Here is a 25,302-nt window from a genome sequence, read left to right on the forward strand (position 1 = left end):
TGAGTAGGACAAGAAAAGGGTGATTTTTCAGTTCCCCACAAGCTGCTCCCTGGAACGCTCTAGGTGTGATTGCCGAGCGCTATTTGGACACCTTCCACTCCCAGTGACCTTCAGCCATCAGCCTGTGGGTTATGTAATGCTGCAGGAGTAAGGCTAGCACGTGTGTGGATTTTGTTTAAAGGGCAGCTCGCGTCAGAGAATCATTCGCTCCTTGAGTCAGATCTGCTTCTGACACAAACAAGTTGCTATTCCTGTTCGCCCGGCAAAGCCAAGACGGCAGCCTGCATTCTAGTCAACCTCGTGTATCATCAACACCATTGCAGCCGATCGCAGCTCCCAGCTCGCCGTACAGCGGAGAAGCTGAGTGGATTTTCTGATCCCAGGCCTGGTGGTTAGAAATGTCATCTCCTGCCATGCCAAGCTGATGGGGAAGCCCCTTGGGAGGACAGGGAGCGACAGAGAGACCCGGGGAGCAGAGACACTGAGTAACATGTCGCTTCTGACTGGAGCATTCGTTGACACCAGCTTGGGGCCAATGTGCAATGCCAACATGCCATGTGCGGGCTAAGGATTGCACTAGGTCATTACAGTGCTGGCTGCCCATGGGTAAGGGTAGCCTGGGAACTGGACTCCAGCTACCCTCTTTAATGAGGGGGATGAAGGATCTTGTGCTATGGGACTCTCCTGAGCCCCACTGGCATGGCACCCAGGTCTACCTGCTTCTGCCCAAGATAGAAAACGGGATGCAAAATTGTAGACACCTCGCTATTGGTCTCTCAAGGGCTGAGCACTCTCAACTCCCACTGGCTTGCATGGCAGGAAGAAACACTCAGCACCTTCCAGGATCAGGCCGCAGAGCCCTGAGGCTCTGGGGCAGCCTGTAAAGAATGCAGGAACATACTGACAGCATTCAAGAAGGAGTGTAACACCATGGATGAGGGCTCCCAGGCCCAGCCACCACATCCGTGGAGTCACACTGCTCCCAGTTCAAGCCAGCAGGGGAGAGGGAGGTGGTATTACTTGCTGGTTGGTGCAGATGAGCTTGGAGTCAGGACTCCTGGGTTCTATCCCTGCCTCAGTCACTGTGTGACTCACTCTGTGCCTCAGTTTCCCCAACATGGGTCAGGTGATACTCAGCTGCCTGTCAGGAGGTGGCATGAGGTTTAATTAACATTTGGGAAATGCTTTGAGGCCCTCGGCTAGAAATGCAGGTAATGTTTCCACAGAGCAATCTAATCCCATGATTCCCTATGCAGTGACATGGAAATACCCGGCACTTCCATTGGAGGAGAGCTCTCCCCATAAGCGCTCATTGACCCGCCCCTCTCCACACTGACACACCCCATCCAGCTTTTACACACATAGTTTACCAAGGCACAGAGGTGTGACTGACCAGCCAAGGTCACACAGTGACTCCAGGGCAGATCTGGGAATACAATCCGGGCCTTCCCGCTTCCAGCCTGGGCCCTAACCACAGCCCCGCCCCGCCCTAACCACAGCCCCGCCCCGCCCAAAACAGCAGACATCCCAGAAGCACAGTCCTCAGGACACTTTCCCCTTGATTTCTGATGTGCCGTCTGGTCCTGTTCAGCAAGAGTGGGTCAGGGCGGGGTGAGGGGGGAAGCTTGGCAGAGGGATTACGCTCAGTAAATCCTCTGTATGGATGGACACACTCCCTCCCCAAAGCATGGACAGATTTGGGATAGCAGCAGTAATGTGGGGCACAGATCAAGGCTCCTCCATCCAGCAACTCACTCCCAGCCCTTTGGCAGAGGAAGAAGCAGAGGGAAGCGGGAAAGGGAAACGCTGGGAGGGGGAGGGAGATGGAGACAACCCCCGCTCAGCTGGGAGGTGGCACAGAATGGCTTGACACGAGGGAGTCACCGGGACTTGGAGGAGGTGACTCAAGAAGGGGGCACTGAGATTTGATGCCATAGGGAACATTAAATAATTGGTACTAACCCGCCTCCCCCTGAACATCACAATCTATTGGCAGCCTCAGCAGAGACATGGTGACACCCTGGAGATGGAGCTCCCCTCTAGATCAGGGTGGGCAGGGAGGAGCCGGCATCCCCGAGCCTGTCCCCCTTCTGGGGATACAGAGGCCTCCAGCGCTGGCAGCCGGGGGCCTTTCACCAGCACTGCTGCATTCACTTTTGAAAGAGCAGCCCCTCCCCTTCCCTTTGCCCAGCAATGCCCCCCAACCGAGTGCAGTCTGAACCAGCCCTGACAGTAGCCAGGGGAACGTATTCTCTGCCTGACCCAGGTCAGGTGCTGCAAGTCCAGGTGCTGGAAGCTTGCCCGAAGAGCTGGGTGCCCTGGCTCTGAGCCAGAAAGAGGCTACTGAAGACCAGGGCCTGCTAGTAGATTTCCACGGCTAACATGGTATGATGCTAGCAGAGCCCCAGAAGCATCCTGATCAGGGCATTTCTGTGCCGTGAGTGCGGCTGGCGTGGTTCATCTCATTGCAGGCTGGTACTTGCATTGCTGGGCCTTAAGAATGTGAAAGGTCTCCTAATGAACCTTAGTCCTAACCTGTATCACACCTTACTAGTCCAGTCCTGTGCTTCTTCGCCTAACACTGCTGTTCGCTGCCCCTCAATCCCAACCCACAGCCCCCACTCCCATCTCACCCCGGTTGCCCTGGGCTCCCCGCACACAGCTCTCTGCTGCCCATCAACCAACCCACAGCCCCGCATCTAGGAGTCCTGGGCTCCCCACACCTCGCTCTTTGCTGCTACTTGATCTAGACTTGCTGGTTATGAGTGCAGGTCCAGTCCTGACCCCTACGCAGCTCACTCCAGACCAGCACCACTGCCATTCCACACCCAAGCCCCTGGATCAGAACTGGGGAAGGGGGCCAGCCTGCAGAATGGCTTTGCAGGGACTGTGATGAGGCTACCATGGTGGATCTCATGCAGGACCTCAGCGAGGATGTGAGCCTTGATCTCTGAAGGCAGAAAGCCAGGGCACTGACCCACCACCTCAGACTGTAGTGCAGGTCTCGAGCAAGGGGGAGATGGCTGTGTGTGCACCTTCGGGGCAATGGCGGGCAGGGGGAGTCCTGCATCATACAAACACCAGCCCCACTCCTATGCAGCCAGACCCCTGCCCCACTGGCTCTGGATGCCAGCCCGCCTAGGGCACTGTGCTCCAGTGCAGGGCCTGGGCTGGGGAGAGGCAGCAGATGGAGCTCACGCATGCTGAGCCTCCACTGGGGGATGGGGAGGGAGTGGGAGGGAGAGAAGGAACAAAAAGCACCCCCCAGCACACCCCCAAGGCATGGAACAGGCCTGCGGGTTGCTATGAGAACTAGATCACGGCTGTGCGCCCAGGGAGCAGCTCATATGTCCAAACTCCATGCCCCTGCAGAATGGCCAGAGGTCACTGGGGCAGATCCAACTCTTCCCTCCCAGCCCAGCCAAGCCACCCACCTTTTTGGCCCTGTGGTTACACCTTAGCGCTGCGCGGGGGGGGGGGGGGGGGGAGATCCCGTCCCCAGCCAAAAGGTTAAAAGACACGGCCAATCACAGCCCAGAGCAGCATGGGTGAAGTAGTGGGGTACTCAGCTGCCCCCTGGCAGCAATCAGGGGGTTCCTGGGTGGACCAAGGTGGAGCTGGGCTCAGAACCCTGGGCTCTATTCTGAGGCTCCCATAAACATTTACTTGTCAGCTTCCAAAGGGGCCCCCCGACAGACCAGGGTTGCCACCCCCTTCTGATCGTTAGCAAGGCAGCCACAGCGGCCCCAGGCTGGGCACACTGGCTTCGAGTACAAGACGAACCAGCTGGGGCCTGCAGCCTGCGCATGGACCAAGAGAGGCGGCTGGGGAGAGCGCTGGGTCGGTTTATTGTCCCTGCAGGCCCAAGAGATGGGCCAGGTGGGGGTCAACCCGCAGCCCCCGAGGAGACGACCCTCATGGAGCTTGCAGAACATTTGCCCATCCCTGGCTGCGAGGGGGTGCTGCTATGAGAGAGGACGAGGGCTCCCGCCCTGGCCAATTGGACTCCTGTGAGGGGGGCACCAGCTGCCCCTCCCACAGGAGATACAAGAGCAGGGGGTGAGCAGCGATATCCCCTCCCTGCTCACTAGGGGGTGCCCATACCTCTCCCCCACAAGATTCAGTGGGGAAGTCAGCACTGCGCTCCTCTGGGGCTGTGAGGGGGCACCACAGCCTGGCTACGTGGCACAGAGATGTCCTCCAGTGGGTCCAGTTGGCAAGAGGGGAATGGGCAGAGGTAGGAGTTCACTATCTAGGCAAAGCTGTGCCGAGCATCTCCTTGGGGGCGCATTCCCTATCGCTTTCCAGGCTGCTGAGGAACACAAGAGAATCCCACCCAGCCCTTGGCCAGCAGGATGGGGACTGGGAGAGGATGCCAGGGATCTGGGAGAGGGTTAACCTCAGGCACATTAACCCTTCAGGCACAGGGGTGAGTTGCACCAGAAGGTGGCTGGGTTGTGAGGGGAGGTCATTGTCCCAGGGAAGAAGAGGTCTGCAGCCAGGAGGCTGGACTGGGAGCCCAGGATGGAGCCGGTTTTACCCCCAGCTTGGCTGAGCACTAGGAAGCAGCAGGGACTCAGTGGCAGCAGAAGTTGGCACCACCTGGCATGGAGCCCAGGAGTGCTGGCGGCTGATGCCCAAGTGGGGGGAGGAGCAGGAGCCTTTGCAGGATGCTTGCAAAAGGCTGCCGGCATGGCTGGGAGAGGCATGGCTGGGGAAGCCAGGGGCTCAGACGCAACCCTCTCCTCAGATCCCAAACAGGGGGTGGGGGCATGCTGGGAGGAGATGGTCAGACTCACACCCTAACCCAGCCCTGACCTCATGTGCATGAATTGCCCTCCCCCAGTCATCTCCGCGCTCCCAGGACCCTCGCCATATAGGCCGCTGCTCTGGATAGGTGCACTGTCCTGGGTGGCTCTGATGTGCTGCCTGGCTGCGGCCCAAGCCCTTGCAGCCAGCCTGGTGACAAAACAAATCCTTCCCTTGGCAGGCAAGCCGAGACAGGCCCAACCCACGGCTGTCACTCCCTGAGCGGAGCCACCCACACAGAGATCCTGTTGAGAGCCTGCCTGGCTTCCTTCCCCCTCCCCGCTCCCTGTGGCAGCCACCTTAGCCCCACCGGCTATGTGCAGCCCCAGGCTCTGCTCAGGGCGTCAGCCAGGCCAGGGATTAGCTGCGCTCTGCAGGCCCTGCCTGCCCCCCAACAGTTATAGACAGAGCTGGGCTTGAATCCCAGGGGGGTTAGAAGCCTCCCGGTGCAAGCCACCCACCCCACAGTCTACAGCCTGGCTGATCCACCCACAGAGCCCTTCTCCACCACAGCCCATCCGACACCCCTTGAGATTTATGGCCTCCTTCAGCCATCCCTCTGCTTCCCTTCCCATCTGTTTTCCACACCCAGGCCCCTCCAGCCAGGCAGAGCACAGATTTCTCTTTGATCCAGGCCCCCCACCTATCCCCAAGCCTTTTATCTCCTGGCCAGCCCTGCCTCTCCTGTCAGTCCCACTCTGTGCAGTGCAGGTGTCTCTGACAAAACCATCCACGACAGTTGCTGTCAGGCCTTTTGCTTCACACCCTTCTCCAAAACCAGACACCAAGGCAGGATTCCACAGAGCACCCCCTGTCCCCTCCCTGTTAACTCCTTCCTGCCCACGCTGCTCTGCACATCACTGAGCAACCTGCCCCATGCTGCTCTCTGCCCCCTCTACCGCCAGAGGCTCAGTGCATCACCCCCACCAGCCTCCAAGCTAAAGAGAACAGGGGCTGGGTCCAAGAGTGGAAGCAAGCTGTTATGGTCAATCAGGCATTACTGCTCTGGGCCACCAGGGACAGCACATGGCCAATGCAGGCCAACTCTCAGTGGGAACAGCAAGGGGCCACCATTGAAAGGATCCAGAGACGCCCCCAATGATTTGGGCCTGCAGAGCCAGGCTGGAAGTCTCACAAGCCCAGCCTGCCTTGTGGTATTTCTGCATGGTCAGGGGCTGGGAGGAAGCAGCATGAAATATACAAAGAGTAGTGGGGACAAGGGGTGTGTGTGTGAGGATTTACGGATTGAGTCTTGGGCAAAAACGGGCAGAGGCAGGCTGGTTCTGTTCGACCCAGGCAGAATCTAAGCACAGAGGAAACCTACCTACGCCAAAGGAAGTTGGCAGGAGCAGAGCCTTTCAAGGCCCCGTACGCATGAGCTGTTAACGCTTAGGAAGCTTACTTAACACAAACATATGTGGATAGGATTTTGTGAGTTTCAGTTCTAAGGGTATTTCTTTCCCCTTGAGCAGTGAGTGAATTTAAAAATTCCCTGGCTGGGATTCCAAATATTGAAGCTTTGGGCTACGGTCAGAGGGAAACAGACTGGAGACGAAACGTGAAACTGACCAGCCCTGTTCCAAAGTGCCTGATGGGTTGAAATTGAAGCCAGCTGCCTCAGCCATTAAAAGGAAATCCATGGTTAAAGCTATTTTGTTACAAATCATCTAATCTGTTAGCAGGAATACCAGGAGCATAGGAAGCACCAGACTGGATCAGACCAGTGAGTCCACCCAGCCCCGTATCCTGTCTCTGACAGGTTTCAGAGTAGCAGCTGTGTTAGTCTGTATTTGCAAAAAGAACGGGAGTACTTGTGGCACCTTAGAGACTAACAAAGGTATTTGAGCATAAGCTTTTGTGAGCTGCAGCTCACTTCATCGGACGCATTCCAATGGATGCTTCAGAGAGATGTGCAAGATACCCCCACAAGAGACAGTTATGGGAGAACATGCCCCTACATGATATTTCCTCCCAGCCCCCAAGGTTATGCTTTGAAGCAGGAGGGTTCAGACCCCACTTTGGAGTTTATTGAAGGAAGATTTTTTTATTTCTTTTTAAACCACATACCTTAAGAAGGGGAAGAAAAAAAGAAAAAAAAAAGGAGTGAGGGCCCCAACCGGCTACCACTTGAGTCAACAGGAGATTGGGCACGGATGTCAAAGGAAGCTGAATTGAGCCCCCAAAAGAGCATGTGCTCTCCAGTTAAGGCAGAGCTATTCACTGCCTCATGGTGCACAGATCCCTGTGGGGATTAAGGGATGTTCAAGAACCAAGATATGCTGGTTTGGCATTTCCTTGTAATCACCTGGAAATCCAGCCAGAATGGCTGTGCATGCATAGCCGGGGAACAGCAGCCTCTGTCAGCTAGCTCTGAAATCATTAGCCACGAGCACCATCCCCTCCTGCGGCTCAGCGCAGCAGGAGAGGGGTTAGACAGGAAGTTGCCATGGGCTACAAGGAGCTGTAGCTTTCAACCAGTAAGTGGGATGCATGTGCCAGAGATCATCAGTCTTTAACCACTAGGGGACTCCAAAGCAGCATAGGAATCCTGCAGCCCTCCCCTGGGGGCCTCTGATTTAGGAATACCATTCCCTGGTTATTGACCCAAATTGCCAGGCTGTGTTTGGTGCAGTCAGAACTGCCTGAGTGTGTGTCATAGTCCCTATATATTATCAGCAAAAAGGAGATTCTCCATGAGCTCAACGGGTAGTAGTCTGTGCTGTTGGAGCATCACAGTTGCTACCAATTAGTCACAGCATGTGGCCCTGGGAGGCTGTGGAACAGAACTATGAATTCCTAGACAACACAGGCTTATTATAACAGTCCTCTGCCCACTACTGAGCAAGCTGTGTCCCCACAGCCCCAGAAATGGAGGATTGGGAACCTGTCCTCGAGCCCCAGGTTAGGAACCCAGCAGGCTCCTTTGAAGGAGGTGACCTCCAGGAGTACCTACAAACCTGCCTCAACCTCCCCGGGACAGTGTGAACGGGGAGCCCAATGCCCCTCAAATGAGTGAGAGGGGGAGCTGCTTTTAATGTTCGATCAGAGTCGCAAATGAACAGCAACAGACCCCAGACCCGCTCCCTCATGGAGAAGCCGGGAGGTACAGAGGGGGGCGATGCAAAGGGCTGCCAGCCAGGCTTGTGTCCTGCGAGCAGGAGTTCACCCGGCAAGAAGAGGGTCTGGAAATCCCTGTGTGGTCAACACCATGCCATCCTGCTGAAGTGCTGCCTCAGTGCATTGCCATGTGGCCCTGTGATTCCAGGGGGCCGGGCTCCAGCTGTCCCTTTCAGCAGTGCCTCACAGCGCACTATATCATGCAGCAGCCAACAAACATTCGGAGCACAGACGCTTAGTGTGGACAAAGCCAACAGAGCACATTGATCCCACGGGCAAGATACAGAGACCCCATAGAAAACCCATCTAGAAGGGTCCCCACAAGACGTGCTACAACAGTTGGTAGCAAACTAGCAGCCCAGTCCAGCCTTCCAACCAGCTTCAGTGACCTTACCGTGGGGCTAACTGTCACCCCAGCTTCCAAGATGGGCAATGGGGCCTCACAGCAAGGAGATCCCAGACTCCCAGCACCAAGGGTCAAAGGTCATGGGGACCAAGCGAAGGGTTGCATTCAGAAGTGGCTCCAAAGGAGGAAACATTGCGAGCGCTCTCAGATCCCAGGGATCAGCAGAGATGGAGATGCCAGGAAACTACAAGCCAAGATACAGCAAAGCTCTTTATATTGGAGGCTAACAGCACTGGGAGGACCAGCATTTCACACCAAAGTATTCCACAGGCTCGGCATAAACACACCACAGCTCCTGAGCATCAACACGGGGCTTGAAATCCAGTCTGCAGAACCCTAGCAGCGTATTTATAACACGCTCATTGCTGGGGTATCCGAGCTCAGCCCAGGTGAGAGTTTCCTAGCTCGTTCTCGCTATTTCCTCAGGGACACAGGAGGCGGATCCATGCACAGCAGAGAAGACTACACCAGACCTGACACAGAGCCAAACCTACTGTCCCACACCCATGCACTTCAAAGCCCTGGCTCCTTCCTAAAGCAAGAGATGAGGCCCATGGAATGGAATTGTCTCTCCAGTCTGCTTCAGCATCACCTTTCTCCTCCCTCACAAACCCCCACACACAGACAGCACCAAGTGGGAAAAAACAAACAAACATACTGCACCCCAAAAGACCCTATCAGACATAGGATTCGCACCGCCTGCAACAGCCTCATTCCCCACGTTCCCTCTCGCTGGTATCCAGCAGAGATTCAGGAATCACACTCAAAGCCACAGAAGCTTACATTTCTATAGTGCTCATCCCCAAGGGCCCTTCCACACAGAGATGCAGCCACCACTGGAGTGAAACGTGGCCACTGTTCAACAGCAACATTCCACAAGAGTTCAGGACAGGAAGTGCCAGAACAGAGCGCGTCAGATCATCCAGTCTGACCCACTGTATATCACGTCAAGCCCAACACCCAGAATTCAGCCGAAGTACTGCAGCCCATGGGCAGAAAACAGGAGGGACCAATGTGCACCAATGCCAAGGCCCCTGCAATGGCAGGGAGTTAAGTAAAACCTACCCAGATGATCCTAGCAATTACCCTACAATCCCATATCCAATTGAAACTGCAGGGGAAATGTAGGGAGACACTATGTAGCTATGGTTAGCAAAACTGGAATAAATCCCCATATTAGGGTTAGTATGATGGGATTTGTAACTCTGGGGTTGGACTGACCATCCCAGTATCTCTGCCAAGTTTTCATCTGATGTTCCAGAATTTCAGTTTGCACAAAAGTAAGGCCTTGTCTAGACAGCAAAGGCTGCACTGATTAATCAAGTTTCAGAGTAGCACCCGTGTTAGTCTGTATTCGCAAAAAGAAAAGGAGTACTTGTGGCATCTTAGAGACTAACCAATTTATTTGAGCATAAGCTTTCATGAGCTATAGCTCACTTCATCGGATGCATAAAGTGGAAAAAGCAGTGAGGATGTTTTATACACACAGACCATGAAAAAATGGCTTTTACCAGCAGGAGAGTGGGGTGGGGGGTTTGAAGTGATAAACACCCATTTTTTCATGGACTGTATGTATAAAACATCCTCACTGCTTTTTCCACTTTATGCATCCGATGAAGTGAGCTGTAGCTCACAAAAGCTTATGCTCAAATAAATTGGTTAATCTCTAAGGTGCCACAAGTACTCCTTTTGATTAATCAAGTGTAGCCTAACCATGGCATCCGCCTAATGTGGGCACAGTTCAATCAGTTTACACCTGGTTTGAGTCGAGTTAGCACAGGCCTGGTCTACACTAGAAAATTGGGTGGGCACAACTACATCACTCAGGAGTGTGTAAAATCCACACCACAGTTACCCCAGTGTAGACAGCACTAGGCCACCGCCATCTTTCCTGCTGGGAGTGTCTACAGCAGCGCAGTGGTTTAAGTGTGGACATGCCCTATGTCTGCTGAGAGCCTGATACAATAGCTCTGAGAGCTGTGAACTGCCCCATTCCCCTCAATGGCCTTGGAATTCGGAGGGCCCAGGAATGATCATTTAAAGGGCAGCACTGTTAGCTACAGAGGAAGCTTCTCCGTCCTCAAGCCCTGAAGCTTCCTGCTAGTTCTTAGTAGCTCAGCCAAAGACACTTGAGGGGTCCCGGATCAGCTGAATTCAGAGCCCCAAGATCCCTATGGATTTCTTTGTCTGGTTTTCCTTGACTCAGCCATAACCAGATTTGCAGAGGACACCACAAGTGGAGGGGGAAGTGCATATGGGAACCTGGAGAGATTGGAACAGCAGGAGTTGCAGGCAACATGGGGAGATTTGGTTACTAATGAATGCAAAGCTCCCGGCCCCCAGAGAAGAGATGAACACAAAGGGGGGGCAGGGAGAAACGTATCCAAACAGCTGCACCCACTGCTTTAAGGCGAGTTTATTTTCCATCCTGTCCTCTTAGCACTGTCCTGACATTGCCTTTCCATGTAATCAGGTGCTGGCCGAGCTCTGGTGGAGAAGCTGTGGAGGCCACATTGGGATGACATTCAGCATTAGGAGTAGCTCCGAGACTGCAAAGGGCTCAGGATTCTGCCTTGGGGAACAACTTTGCACTGACCAACCATTCGGCTCCACAGCAGGCTCAGCTTTCCTGGCGATCGCCAGGTGATAAACTGGGGAGAGGGCATGGGAAAGGCCTGGCAGGCTTTCAGTGACAACGCTGGAGCCTTGAGCCCTCCATGTCTCCCCAGCACACAGACAGTTCAGCCTTCCCATATACCAACCCTGGCTGAAGTTCTGACCTAGAGAGACAGCACTGCCCCAGGGGCAGGCAGAATTCCACCTGCAGCCACCTGGGCTCCACCACTGCTGCCAGCTGGGAACACCTGGCCCCATTTCCCACCAGCTGGTGATGGATCTCCATCCCTCCTAACCAGAACAGGACAAACTCAAGTGACCATGGGGAGAGAGACGCCAGTCCCATCCTGGACCAAATCATAGCCAAGGACACACTTTCTTTGGGACTCAAAGCAGCTGGGGATGGCTTCTGGGGGAGCTGGGGACTCAGTGGGGAGCCCAGAAGGGCTCTGGTGCGGAGGAGAGATCTGAAGTCGGAAGACTTCACACATGGCCAGTCCCAGAGGGGCACCCCAGATCATCCCACTCGCCTTGTCCTCATCCTCAATGATCTCACAAGTGAGAACAGACGGGACATAACAGCCCAGCATTGCTTGTGTATCCTCCCAGTGGGGCCCTTCCCAGGGATCCCCAGACTGGCCTGTCTAGCTGGGGGGCAGCACGGAGAAGGACTTCTTGGGAGCAGTTAGAGGCATCACTCAGGAGAAAGAAACACTCTTTTATCCCCTCCTTCCCAAGGGCTTTAGCAGCAGGGAGGTCCCTGACTCTTTCTACACCAGGGGCAACCAACATGCAGCCCCGCAGGCTAGATCCAGCCCTCATGAAGTATTGGTGTGGCCCGCATGACGCATATTCAGGCTGTGCAGAATTGTGGCATTCATTTAAAGTATGTTTCTAGCCCTCCTGGCTGCAGAAATAAAATGGGGCCCAAATGTAAAGTAAAGGCACAAGGTCTGCCTGAGTCTGCAGACAGCCTTAAACAATAACTCCAAGGGGTGAACAGCCCTGCCCTACTAATCTCACTGGGGTGTCATCTTTAAGGCCTAATGACAACACTTCTACATTAATATTCACTATTCCACTGCCAGATGGAACAGAAAATGGGGGTGGGGGGAATGGTGCCCTCCAGAGGTGGGAGCTGGAAGCTGCTGCAGGGAAGAAAATGCAGAGGGGAAAACAGAGGAGAGGGCAAGGGAAAGGAAAAGAGACAAAGGGGCACTGGCAGCACCCTGAGGGGGAGCAGATCCCCCACTGCATGATGTTGAATGCAACAATAACCACGTGAGGCAAACCTCCCATCCACACTGGGGGACCCCCGCAGAGGGAGGTGTGTGCATATCCTGGACCATAACAAAACCTGGAATACAGCCCAAACACCCCTTCTCCCCGCCAGTCCTCCCTCCTGCTGCTGCCACCCAGTGTCGGCTGAGGGCATCAGGCTCTTAAAGAGCAGGGGAGGCGAGTGGGTGCGGCACACCTTCCTCCTCCTCCTCCCCTCCTTAAAGGGGCAGTGCACACGCCACAAATTGTTCTCCCATCTGCTCCTTAAAGGTCCCCCATGTCCCAGCCCCCTCTTAAAGGGGCAGTGCACCCTGCTGCCTCTGGCCTTGCAGCCCGCTGGAGCTCTTTCTGCTTTGGCCTCCCATGCACCGGCTTTGGGGGAGGAGACAGGCACACACCCATCCCCCTCTCTGCACACACCCGCCCGCCCTCGGAGTCCAAAGGGGACCGGGGACTCAGAGCCCTCCAGGGCTGAGCAACCATCCCATGGCTTTAAGGCCCAGTGGGTGCCCCCTCCTCTCCAGGGCTGCTATGGCAGAGTGGGGGAGGGGGAACTGGGGCCATGCCCAGGACTGGTGCATGTGTGAATTGGGGGGTGAGAACGGCTGTTAAAAAGGAGAAGGGCAGGATCGGGGATGTACCCCGTGAGGGCTTGGGGAGATATCCTGACCCCCCCAGAAAGTAGCTCGCCTACGCCATGCAGCCCTGGAGTACAAGAGTGGAAAATGCCACCCCAGCATTGCAGCCTGCCCCAAGGGGAGCATCCCAGCTCCCCACCAGAGAAGCAGCCAGCCACTTACCGCCCAGCCGGCACGCGGTGGGCTCCTCCGGTACTGCACGGCGCTCATGCTGTCTGCGGGGAGGATCATGCTCCTGAGCCGGGCTCCGAACAGCTGCCCCTCACCACGCGCGAGGTCTGCACGACGCTCCTATTCCTGGCGGCCGGGAGCAGGCAAAGGAGGTGGGATACCAGCCCGTGTGGGTGCAGTCGGGGTCCCCCTGCAAAACCCAGGGCTCTGCCGGCTGGCGGTCAGGGTGGGTCCACCGTTCTCCCTCACCTCCTCCGGCCTGTACACCTGGCAACTTAGCACGCTGTCGAGGTCCCTAGATCCTCAGCCAAGTTTCTTCCCCACACGCCTCTCGGGTGAACAGAAGAACGCGGAAGGGGAATTAAAAAAGAACAAAACAAAAAAGGGAGAGATGTGGCCAATGGCGGCACCTTATTATTGATATACGTTCACGTCGGGGTCTGCACAGGCCCAAGCCTTCAGCCTTCCATGGAGATGCACAACCGCGAAGCAGTCAGAGAGCTCTGCTCCTCCACAGAGGAGTCTCTCTCTGAATAAAGAGCTGCCTGCTGCTGGTGTGTCTAGCCTGCCAGCCCTGGGCTGTGAGGTGTGAATAGTCTGACAGCTCCACCCTGGCCTGACCCTGGGTGGAGCTCCTTAAAAGGGACGGGCTGCAGAGAGGGGAGGGAAGGGAGGGGCTGAGTGCCAAGCCAAGCCTGCGGCTGCCGGCTCCTCCCCTGCCGCCAAAGCGTGCCAGTTCGCCTGTCCCCAGGTGGGGACGCCTCGCCGGGCAGCGTTCGGCTCCTTCCCCCAGCCTCCATCCCTTGGCACCCACGCAGAAGCCGCAGCAAAGTGGGTCGTTGCGCCAGCGAGCGCCCGGCGCTTTGGAAGCCAGGAAGGGGCAGGCAGGGAAAGGCAGCCTGACAACTGGTTGCAATATTTAGACACAATGCTCGCCATGGCAACGGCGAGCACACGAGATCCAGCAAGGACGGGGAGGTCACGGTGTGCTCCCCGCAAGGGGACAGACGGGGGAGGGGACTGACGGGGGGGCTAATCAGAGGCTCCCCTTAAAAGAGATAGATCTGGGCTGCACGCTCTCCCGCAGGGAAGGGAAGGAACCTGTAGGTCTGCAGCCTCCCCTCCCAGCAGAAAGGCAGCCCAATGCACGTCTGGCTAGGAGATTCCTGATAGGGCTTGTGCTAAGGCGGGGGGGGGTAGTGGCCTGTGACACCCCCCAAACCTTCCTTCCAGCCACATGCAGGACATGCACACCAGGCCTGAACAGGGCAAGAGAGAGATTCACACATGCGCACTCTCCCCTTTAACTGTGCCCTGGGTAAGACCCCAAAAGGCAGGACCCTTCAGGGCTCCTTGTGGGATGGGGTGATGAGGGAACTCCCCCCAGTCCACCCTTCCCTGAAGTCTGGGGCAGGGGAGAGGGCCCAATAGCAGACATCACTGAGCCAGCACCATTTCTAATGGACTTACACCAAGGAAGCTTCTAAGAGGCAGGACTGCAGAGTGTCTTAAAATCAAACAGCTGGGGCTGCCGGCCTCAGCGGAGCAGACAGTTTATGCCAACCCGTTGGGCATGCAGCCTGCCTCCCACCCGAGAGTCAGCTGCCCCAGGCTACTGCCCAGACCACCCAAATCAGCCAGATTTTCGGGCCTGCCCATGCTGCAAGCACAACAGCGTTTCAGCAGCCAGCTGGCAACGCTCCTTCGACCCAACTGTGACACGCACCACTTGAGAGAGCTCCTTCTGCCTGGCACCCATGGCTGAGCTGTGCGGACAACAGGGCATGCTGGGAAAGTCTGGGCCGCTCTCTCCCCACGCCCGCAGAGCACCCCTGGGGTGCCTAGTGCACACAGCAGGGAGGGAGGAAGAGCCGAGCTGCTGGCACAGGTACCCGTTAGAGGGTTCTGTCCCCAGCACAAATGGACAGTGGGCCAAGCTGGAAGCCAAGGACACGCCAAGCTGAGGCAGCTGACAAGGGGGATAAGGGATTGGTTGGAAACTGGGACAGCAAGTACGTGTGTGGACACAAGCTACATCTGGAAGTGATCACACCCCAAAACAGATACAAGCTCGGAAGCTGTAGAAAAGACAATGCCCCCCCCCCGCCCCACACACCTCCCTAGGCCGAACGCTCCTGAGACACCCCACTGCACCTAACTACAACCCCCTCAATGCACTGACGCACCCCCACCCCACCACTCTGAACTCTCGACTCCCCATTCCACCTACTTGCAATGCCCTCTTTGCACTGACACCCCCACTACACCCCCACAACAGCACCATTCTGAACCCCCAACACCAACACCCCCCCACTCCACTGACACACCCCCTACAACAGCACCACACTGAACCCGCCGAGACACCCCATTGCATCTCCCTACAAACCCCCCACTGCACCGACACCCCGCCTACCACAGCACCATGCTAAACCCCCGACACCCCATTGCACCTCCCTTCAACATCCCGCATTGCACTGACCCACCCCCTACACCTACCCCCATGCTGATATTCCCCTGGCACTTCACTGCACTTCTATTCCACATTCTCTCACTGCACCTGTGTAAGGGGACTGTTGCCCCCTTACTAACATTCAGTGGGGGTGTTTTAGTTGCTAGCTCCCACTACTAAAAAGGGGGAAGGGTCGATGGGGAATCAGGACCCTGAGACTGACAGCCCCCAGGAACAATGGCCCCCAGGAACAATGGGGAGAGGCCAAAGCTCCAGGTCAGCCTGAATGACAGGGTGGGCAGGCTAATCAGGGAGTCAGGAGGCCAGGGAGGCCCCGTCCTCCATGTGAGCTGGATTTGCCTGGGTCAGACAGAGTGGGGCTGAGCCAAGGAGAAAGCAGAGGCCCAAGCTAAGCTGGGGAGCAGAGCTGTGCCAGATCCAGAGGGACCAGAAAAGCAGCCCAGAGAGAGCAGACTCTGTCCTAGGAGCAGAGCTGCAGCAACCAGAGCCAGAGGGGCAAAAAAAGCAGCCCAGGAAGCAGGTCAGTGCTGGGAGCAGAGTTCCAGAAGCAGCCTGCAGAGCAGACCTGTCCTGGGAGCAGAGCTGCAGCAACCAGAGCCAGAGGGGCCAAAGAAGCAGCCCAGGGAGCTGGAGGCAGAGCAGCAGCCGCAGTGCAGAGACAGAGTGGTGGAGCTGGGGCTGGAGCAGTCCAGAGCTGGGTGCGGTGAGCAGCTGGGGAGAGCGAGGGGGACCCTGGGCAGCGGGCCCAGCACAGGGAGACGCCTCAGCCACGAGGCTCTGCAGGCCAGGCTTGGATCGTAACCCCGACAGGGTGGGGGCGACACTGGGAAGAAGGGTCCTACCACTTAGAGCCTGAGAGCACGTGACCACCACCAGAGCAAGTGTCCAACCCACAGCATCCCTGCAGCACAGCCAGGGCCTGAGAAGGTGGCCTGGGAATTACAAGGAACAGACACTGAACTGCCCTGACATTGCAGAGACACTGTTTGTGATGTTCCCTGCCACAGAGCGGGTTGATGTGTTTCCTTTAGCCTTTCTCATTATTCCTTATTCTTTTTAAAATTAATTGTTGATTAAATAACTTGCATTTGCTTTAACTTGTATGTAATGGTCAGTGGGTCAGAGAAGTGCCCAGTGCAGAGAGAGTACCCCAGAGTGGGGACACCCTAGGTGTCCTAGGTGACCACAGCAGGGTTGGGGGTCAAGCCCCCCAGGAATCCTGGGCCCAGCCTTGTCGGGGTTACGAGGACTCTTCCAGGCAGGAGAGTGGAAGGGGAGTCCTCAAGGGCAGGGAGGCCACTGGGTAAAGGAAGTGGGAGCAAGGACTCAGATCCTTTCGCTAGCCCACTTCACCAGGGTAGTGCCGAAGCCAGGAAAGTTCCCCACAATAGCGGGACTATTCCCCCGCTTATCACCTGCATACACCGACCTCTCCCCAAAGCACATACCCTCATAACGCTCCCACCCTGCTCCACCCCCACTCGCCGAGGCTCCAGCGCCCCCGCTGCTACCTAGTTTTAACCCCTGCCATGCCACCCTGGCCAGAGGCCGGCTCAGGTACTTGGTTCCAAAGGCAGCATCTGCCCCTCCCGCAGGGCTGAGAGAGGCAGTTGGGGCTGGTAGGCAAGGGTTAAACCAAGCGTGGCCTAACGCAGAGCAGCTGAGAGGTGTGGAGCCAGACACGGCACTGGGGGGCCCTGGCTGCTGCTGCTGACAGGGCTATTTCTCCAGCCCAGGCTAGCTCCAGCCTAGCCCTGCCCTGGCTGTGGGGTGGGAGAGGCAGGGGAACGAAAGGCCTCCCTGACTCCACCCTCCCTGCTCCCAAGCTGAACAAACAAAACCCTCTGGAGCTCCAGCTGGGCAGGAGGCTTGGGGTGGGGGAAGGCAGAATAGAGAGGAGCCTGTGTTCCCCCGGCACCGCTATTCACCCACGTCACCAGGGCTGGCGCAGCGGCTCCAGCCTGGAACGCCACCGCAGCCCCGGCAGCCGCCTCCTGCGGAACCAGGCACCACTGGGCTGGGCCAGGGCCGCACTGGGCCCACAAAAGGCACAGCACGGGGCTGGAGCTATGCGATTGGCAACGGCTGCAGCAGTATCCAAACCAGCCTTATGGTCCTGGCCTCCCCGATCCAGGGCCAGGCTGCTGAAGGGCGAAGGGCCAGCTGAGAAGCCTGGGGCCTTTGGAAGCAGCGGGTTTGGTTGGGGGCCCATCTCTAGTGACAAAGAGAAATAAATCCCATAGCTGCTGACATGAGAGGTGGGGGGGGGGGGAAAGGGGGGCTGAAGCTCCATTCCTTGCTTATTCTGCCAGCTGGGCAACTAGGGCTCCAATAGAGAGGCCACACAACACACCTCTGTCTGCTTCTCTTGGCAGACAGCCAGGGCCAGCCATATGGGGAGTAGAAGCGGGCAGTCTCAGGAGGCATTGAGCTGCGAGGGATAAAATCAGATCCAAGGATGCAGTGGGCACCACCTCCCACTGACAGGTCACTCTGTTCCCTTGTGATCCCTTTAACTACAAAATGCTGGCCCATGTGGCAATGCCCATTCCCAAACCAACGACCGCTCCATGTCACCAGCCCGCTGCCATGCGCTCCCGGGGACGACGCTTAGCGATGGCTCCGCCCTGGAGGTGAAACCTTCTAGAGCAGGCGACTTGAACGGGCAAAGACAGCATCGCCATGCAGACAGTGCCACCCCAGGTTACCAGGCAACCAATGACATCATTCCACCAATGCCAAGAGCACCAATTGCCTCCGAGGCCAGCACAATGACTGCATTCTGTCCTCAGACGTATTTCGGATCTATTTCAATGTCTTGCCAGCCGAGCTGGCAGGGAGAAACTGGTTCGGGCAGCAACCCCACCTCCTGTACCATGGCGAGGCTGGGCTAAGGGGGAATTCCAAAGCTTCTGATGGGTGTGTGAAAATCCCCACTCCAAATTCTACTCCTGGAACCCTGCACTCGAGACTCACTGGGTGCCCCTATCCACCAGCCCTGATGGCCAAGGCAGCCAAGTAGGTCAGTGGTCATCATGGACCAGGGCTCTCATCAGACTGCCCCAAAGTCCTACTGTCCACAGGCTGCCACGGGGGAGCCCTGAAAAGGGCTGGGAGACCTTGGCCACTTCAGGCTTTAGACACGTGATCATCTCCATGATTTTGGGGGGCACTAGGAACCCAACCCAAAGGCTGGGAGCTGCCTCGATATGCAGGGAAAGCAGATTTGCTCTGGTTTATGTAGGATCAGGCTATTTAGATCACGGATGCCTCCTTCCCTCAGCCACAGGTAAGCGGACTGATCCTAGATTGAAAGCTATCCAGTTTCCTAAAGACAAAAAGCCTTGACGTGGCTCAGCTGAGTTTAGGTCAGGCACAGCTACCATGAGCCATCTATGCCCCAGCACTTTCCCATGATTGGGCCCACTTCATTCCTGCGAGAGCCCATCAGAGTCCCTGGAGAGACACAGGGGAGGGAATTCACCTGCACACAAACAGAGCCCTTCTGAGGGTCTCCAGACTAATCATGAGGGAACTCCTAGCATGCCCGTAGCCCCACCCTCTTCCCCAGCAAATGGGTGCGGTCAGCTTCTCTGCTCTGCAGAGCTCCCATCCCTCCTTGAATGGGCACTCTCTGACCCCGTCCCGCCCCGTAAATGGGTGTGGGCACATTGAAAGCTCTAGGCATGTCCTCATCCACACCCGCGACTGAGCGTATTCCCCTCCCTGCCCTGCCACACCCTCCTGGGAATGGACACAGGCACATCTCACACGCAACCACAAGTGGAGCTCATTTCCTACACACCATTCCCTCCCCCACAACCGCAAGCAAGGGGCGCAAGACCAGACTAAGCTGAGATGAAGAGTCACTGACACCAGCTGCCGTGACCCTTAAACAGCCCACACCCAAGGAAGGGCTTGGGGCCGAATCCCTGTCCTGCATTATAGTCTTGGCCCATGAAGTGCTGACATGTCTGTGGCTGGGGTTCCCTGCCAGGTCGAGGCTGCTTCATCTACGTCTCCTGCAGGAGCCCCAAACACATCCAAGAGGGGCTTAAGGCTACAGAGCGGGATCCCCAGCAAACTCTCCTGCCATCTTAGCCCTAACCCATTGCTGAAGTGGGGCCATCAGCCGAGTAACTGGCATCCTGCAGCTACTGCTATCCCAGCACTGTGCCCTTACACAGCTCTGCTCCTGGCCCTCACTCCTGACCTGCACCCTCCCTGCTATCTCAGCTCTGGGGAGCCACAGCTCGAACCACAAGCTGCAATGCATCCCACTCAGGCTGGGAAATATGCCTGGACATGCACTGAGAGCCACGGAGTGGCATGTTTTAAATAAATAGGAGTAAGTAAATACTCCTGTGCAGAGACTAAAATCACATCAATCAATAGGAAACACCCCAAGGGAGTCTGATCCTATAACAGCTGGCCCATTAAGACATCATCTTGACGGGCTCCATATCACTCTTAATAAAGAAGCAGAATCACTGGGGTTCTAACCCCAGGCCCTCCCCATGTCTCAGCTTCCCTCATCTGTAAAATGGGACAGTGACACTTGTGGACCCTTCCTTAGCAACGTGCTTTGAGACCCTCATATGGCTGGGACCCTCGGAGCACATCATCAGGGTAACTTCCCCTCCGACATGTGTTCTCAGGCTGTAGTGAAGCTTCCCAGGACTGCAGCTCGCCCAGCAGGAAGCTCTAGCAGAGATAGGGCATCGGTACCACCACGCCAATTGCTGGCAGTGGATCTAAGGGTAAAGATGCCTGGGCCTCGTCTGTGCTGGGCCGAGTGCTCCCCAAGGACTCTGGCATGGAGCAGGCTTGTGTGAACTTTCCAATATCTGCTCTGCCCAAGCAGAGGTCCTCCCACCCCTCTGCAGCAGCATCTCCCACTGTACAGAGCAGGGCACATTCCAGTTGCTCTCTTGCCCCTCCACACAGCGGGGGAGGGGGACGGGCCCTGGCAGCAGGAGCTCCCCACCCTCACCTTTGCTTGAGGTCAGTGGCCAATTTCCATCCTGCTCCCGCTGAGCCACAGGCACACCCACTTCCTGCACCCCCCCAGCCCCAGCCAATCCGCTCCTTGCCAAGCCCCATCCCTCCTGGTCTCCTGTCCCCTAGGCGGGGGTAGGGGTGGGGAGAGCGCTGAAAGGGATGAAAGCACATTCCTCTTTTGGGGGAGGTTCATTAGCTTCATGCTGGGCTTTGTGTGCCCGTCTATGGGGACTAAAGGGAGGAGGCCTGGTCACTTAATGAGGGGAGCCTATAACATCCATACATCCCACCAGCCAGGCAAAGGGCCTTTGTGGGGAATCCTCCCTGAGGCTGTGTTCATTAGTGTTACAAACAGCTTTCCAAGGCAGCCATGCCTGCATGCACTCCCCATCTACAGCGGCATCAGGGATCCCCTGCTCACCTGCCGCTAGCCCAGGAGCCCAAATGGCATCAAACCCATACAAAGGGCCTAAGCTAGAGTAGTGGTTTTAGATCAGGGGTAGTCAATTATTTTTTGTCAAGGTCCAGACTCCAGAGAAAACAATAACAATATAGAAATAATGATAGTAAGTAGTAAATAGATTTCAGGGTACGTTCAAAAGCATCTGGCAGTCTGGATTTAGCCAGCAGTCTGCCTGTTGATGACCCCACTTTTAGATCCAGTTTAGCCCCCTACTTCATGATGCGTACGGCATCCTTAGCTGGTGGCGCCATGTTTAGAACTCTCTTTCTAGGCCAGCGCACACAGTCCTAATCCAGCCCATCACCCCCTACCCCATGCAGGGCTGCACTGGTGAAAACATCCCCTTTAACACACCCTTTTGCTCTGGGCCATTAGAGCCTTCCAGCCAACTGGGCCCGATAAGGCTAGCTAGAGAGGAGCCCGCTGCTGATAGACAGCGTAAGCCTGGCAGTGCCACGGGGAGCATCCCCGGCAGTATGCAAAACAGCCGGACACACTCAACCACATCCCGCCCCCCCAGAGACACTGGCCTGCACCTCCAGCACCCATGTGCCTCCTTTGGGTGGCCTGCCTTTGTTGCCTCTGTTTTCCACCACCACCACCCCCAACACTGCTCAGCCCCCTGAGCAATTTTCAGCCAACAAGCCAGGGACATCACTGCCCACCCTTCTGCCAGCCACTCCCCACCGCCTCAGAGCGGCATCCTGTACCCAAAGGAAAAAACAGCCCACAGGAAAAACACTGCCAACCACACCCTCTAGGATAACCTTACACAAGGGCACAGGCCCACAGAGGTTGTATCTGTCCTCGGGTCCACACTGGCTGTAGCATTACAGGGGTGACCCCTGCTTTAACTCAGCATGGGCCAGCCCTACATGCTGCCTGACACAGACCCCGACCCCCTGCACCCCAGCAGCGTGGATTTCTTTGCCAAAGGTGCTGCATCATGGGATGCAAAATGGGTATTACCCCATAGGGAGGCACCTCCATTGTCCTCCTCGATTGCCACCTAGTCAATAGCTCAAAGGATTATGATCAATTAAAGTAAGGGAACAAGGCAAAACAACTTGCAGTCATGTGATCCTGCAAATCAGACCGCTTAGAATGCTAAGGGTGTGACACGTAACCTACCTATCTAGATGTTAATCCAAGGGCTTTTCTGTCTGCCCAGGTGGCTGATGTCCAACAGGAAAGGCCCTTCTGAATGGGATGGGGTAATCATCCCTCAGTGCTCAAGACCAGAACCATGTGGGTGCTATTGCTGAGCAGTGAGTCACGGCTCTGGTCATTACAGTGACCTTACACCTCACTTATTACTCCAGAGCAATGGGAGATGCCTGCCCTATATTTCAGGATATGGTCTACGCTACGGAGACTATACCAGCAGAGCTACGTAGGCATAGCTACACCTGCATAACCCCATAGCATGTATAGAATAATAGAATCATAGAATATCAGGGTTGGAAGGGACCCCAGAAGGTCATCTAGTCCAAGCCCCTGCTCAAAGCAGGACCAATCCCCAACTAAATCATTCCCGCCAGGGCTTTGTCAAGCCTGACCTTAAAAACTTCAAAGGAAGGAGATTCCACCACCACCCTAGGTAACCCATTCCAGTGTTTCACCACCCTCCTAGTGAAAAAGTTTTTCCTAATATCCAACCTAAACCTCCCCAACTGCAACTTGAGACCATTACTCCTTGTTCTGTCATCTGCTACCACTGAGAATAGTCTAGATCCATCCTCTTTGGAACCCCCTTTCAGGTAGTTGAAAGCAGCTATCAAATCCCCCCTCATTCTTCTCTTCCGCAGACTAAACAATCCCAGTTCCCTCAGCCTCTCCTCATAAGTCATGTGTTCCAGTCCCCTAATCATTTTTGTTGCCCTCCGCTGGACTCTTTCCAATTTTTCCACATCCTTCTTGTAGTGTGGGGCCCAAAACTGGACACAGTACTCCAGATGAGGCCTCACCAATGTTGAATAGAGGGGAACAATCACGTCCCTCGATCTGCTGGCAATGCTCCTACTTATACATCCCAAAATGCCATTGGCCTTCTTGGCAACAAGGGCACACTGTTGACTCATATCCAGCTTCTCGTCCACTGTAACCCCTAGGTCCTTTTCTGCAGAACTGCTGCCGAGCCATTCGGTCCCTGGTCTGTAGCGGTGCATGGGATTCTTCCATCCTAAGTGCAGGACTCTGCACTTGTCCTTGTTGAACCTCATCAGATTTCTTTTGGCCCAATCCTTTAATTTGTCTAGGGCTCTCTGTATTCTATCCCTACCCTCCAGCATTTCTACCTCTCCTCCCAGTTTAGTGTCATCTGCAAACTTGCTGAGGGTGCAATCCACACCATCCTCCAGATCATTTATGAAGATATTGAACAAAACCGGCCTTAGGACCGACCTTTGGGGCACTCCACTTGAAACCGGCTGCCAACTAGACATGGAACCATTGATCACTACCCGTTGAGCCTGACAATCTAGCCAACTTTTTATCCACCTTATAGTCCATTCATCCAGCCCATACTTCTTTAACTTGCTGGCAAGAATACTGTGGGAGACCGTGCCAAAAGCTTTGCTAAAGTCAAGGAACAACACGTCCACTGCTTTCCCCTCATCCACAGAGCCAGTTATCTCGTCATAGAAGGCAATTAGATTAGTCAGGCATGACTTGCCCTTGGTGAATCCATGCTGACTGTTCCTGATCACTTTCCTCTCCTCTAAGTGCTTCAGAATTGATTCCTTGAGGACCTGCTCCATGATTTTTCCAGGGACTGAGGTGAGGCTGACTGGCCTGTAGTTCCCAGGATCCTCCTTCTTCCCTTTTTAAAATATGGGCACAACATTAGCCTTTTTCCAGTCATCCAGGACTTCCCCCGATCGCCATGATAAGATAACGGCCAATGGCTCTGCAATCACATCCACCAACTCCTTTAGCACTCTCGGATGCAGCACATCCAGCCCCATGGACTTGTGCTCGTCCAGCTTTTCTAAATAGTCCCGAACCACTTCTTTCTCCACAGAGGGCTGGTCACCTCCTCCCCATGCTGTGCTGCCCAGTGCAGTAGTCTGGGATCTGACATTGTTCGTGAAGACAGAGGCAAAAAAAGCATCGAGTATATTAGTTTTTTCCACATCCTCTGTCACTAGGTTGCCTCCCTCATTCAGTGTAGATGCTTCCAACACCAGATAGGGTGTTTGCACTGCTGTAGGAACAACACCTCCCTGAACAATGGTAGCATTCTTCTATTTGGGGGGGGGAAGGGGGGTTAAGTGTAGGCCAGGCCTTAAGGTTGTGTGTAGGATTACTCAACATCTATTGCCCCACCCCAAGAGGCCAGGCCAAGTGGGCTCTCAGCTCCTTGAGTGCACTATACCCCAGGATAGTTAAAGCTATACAACTTGCTAGCGTACAGGTTTGTCTGCAGGAGTTATACCAGTCTAAGTAGACCGTACTAGTTATACACCAGCATGACACCCCCCACCCCCTTGTGGATACCAGGTGGTATCAGAGGGGCCTTTTTCCAGGTTAGCCTCTGTTGCTTTGGAAGGGTTTAAGTGAAACCAGAAAAAGGTGACCCTGATAATGAGAGTGTCCACACAGGGGTTAGACTGGTGTGACTACAGGAGTTGAAATTCACACCTTACCTCACACCACTATAACATCCCATGTGGACAAGCCCTAAGGGACAGCCTACATTCCGCTCCTGTTTCCAGGGCAAACTTCAGAGGGGAGAGTGAAACACTCCTGTCCTTAAACCCGCCTTGCAGGAAGAGGCTGCAGAGACAGGCTCCAAGACACCATGGGGTGCCTTAATAGCACATGAACTATAAAACCAATGGGGGTGGGGGAAGCACACTGCCATGGGAGCAGCAGTGCCCTGCCAAGGCATCACTTCTTATGCGGCAGCCCCTCTCATCCCCCCTTTGCTTATTGCCAGGAGGACAGGCCGTTCTTCATCTCCTCCACAGCCCAGTCTTTTCCCGCGATCTCAGACTCCCTGCCCCTCCCCTCCCAGCACCTGTGGGCTCTTCCTCCAGAAGGGGAGAGTCTCAGCACATCCCCCTTTCGCCCCCCTCCACCACCAGCCTTGTCCTCATTGACAGCCACCCGTTGAGGTGCTTTATCTCTCATCTAGGATCCCTCCCCCTGCTGCTGGATTTCCAGCTGGGCCCCACCTGGCAGCATTTTTGTCAGGCCTGGGGGAAGGGGCTGCTCAGGCTTTTACCCAGGGGGCTGTAAGGAGGGCCTGGCAGCTAGGGAACTGAATGGCTGCGGGGGATGGTCTGGCGAGGGACAGTGGGGGAGAACCTACAATTGTGAGGAGGGG

General features: G+C 55.6%; 1 protein-coding gene across 6 annotated transcripts in view; it reads right to left on the reverse strand.

The window, feature by feature from the left end:
* The window catches only part of KLF8 (KLF transcription factor 8), an 88,651-nt gene that overhangs the window by 15,538 nt on the left and 47,811 nt on the right, over positions 1 to 25,302 (reverse strand). Inside the window, exon 1 of one of the 6 annotated variants that reach the window (XM_073360689.1) lies at positions 13,030 to 13,645. The exons of the other annotated variants lie outside the window; for them this stretch is intronic. Within the exon in view, the coding sequence (XP_073216790.1) occupies positions 13,030 to 13,098 (69 nt within the window). The 5' untranslated portion in view covers positions 13,099 to 13,645. Of the gene's footprint in view, positions 1 to 13,029; positions 13,646 to 25,302 lie in introns of those variants that run through there. 6 annotated transcript variants of the gene reach the window in all.

The sequence above is a fragment of the Lepidochelys kempii genome, chromosome 9, assembly GCF_965140265.1.
Source record: "Lepidochelys kempii isolate rLepKem1 chromosome 9, rLepKem1.hap2, whole genome shotgun sequence".
Taxonomy (NCBI): Eukaryota; Metazoa; Chordata; order Testudines; family Cheloniidae; genus Lepidochelys; species Lepidochelys kempii.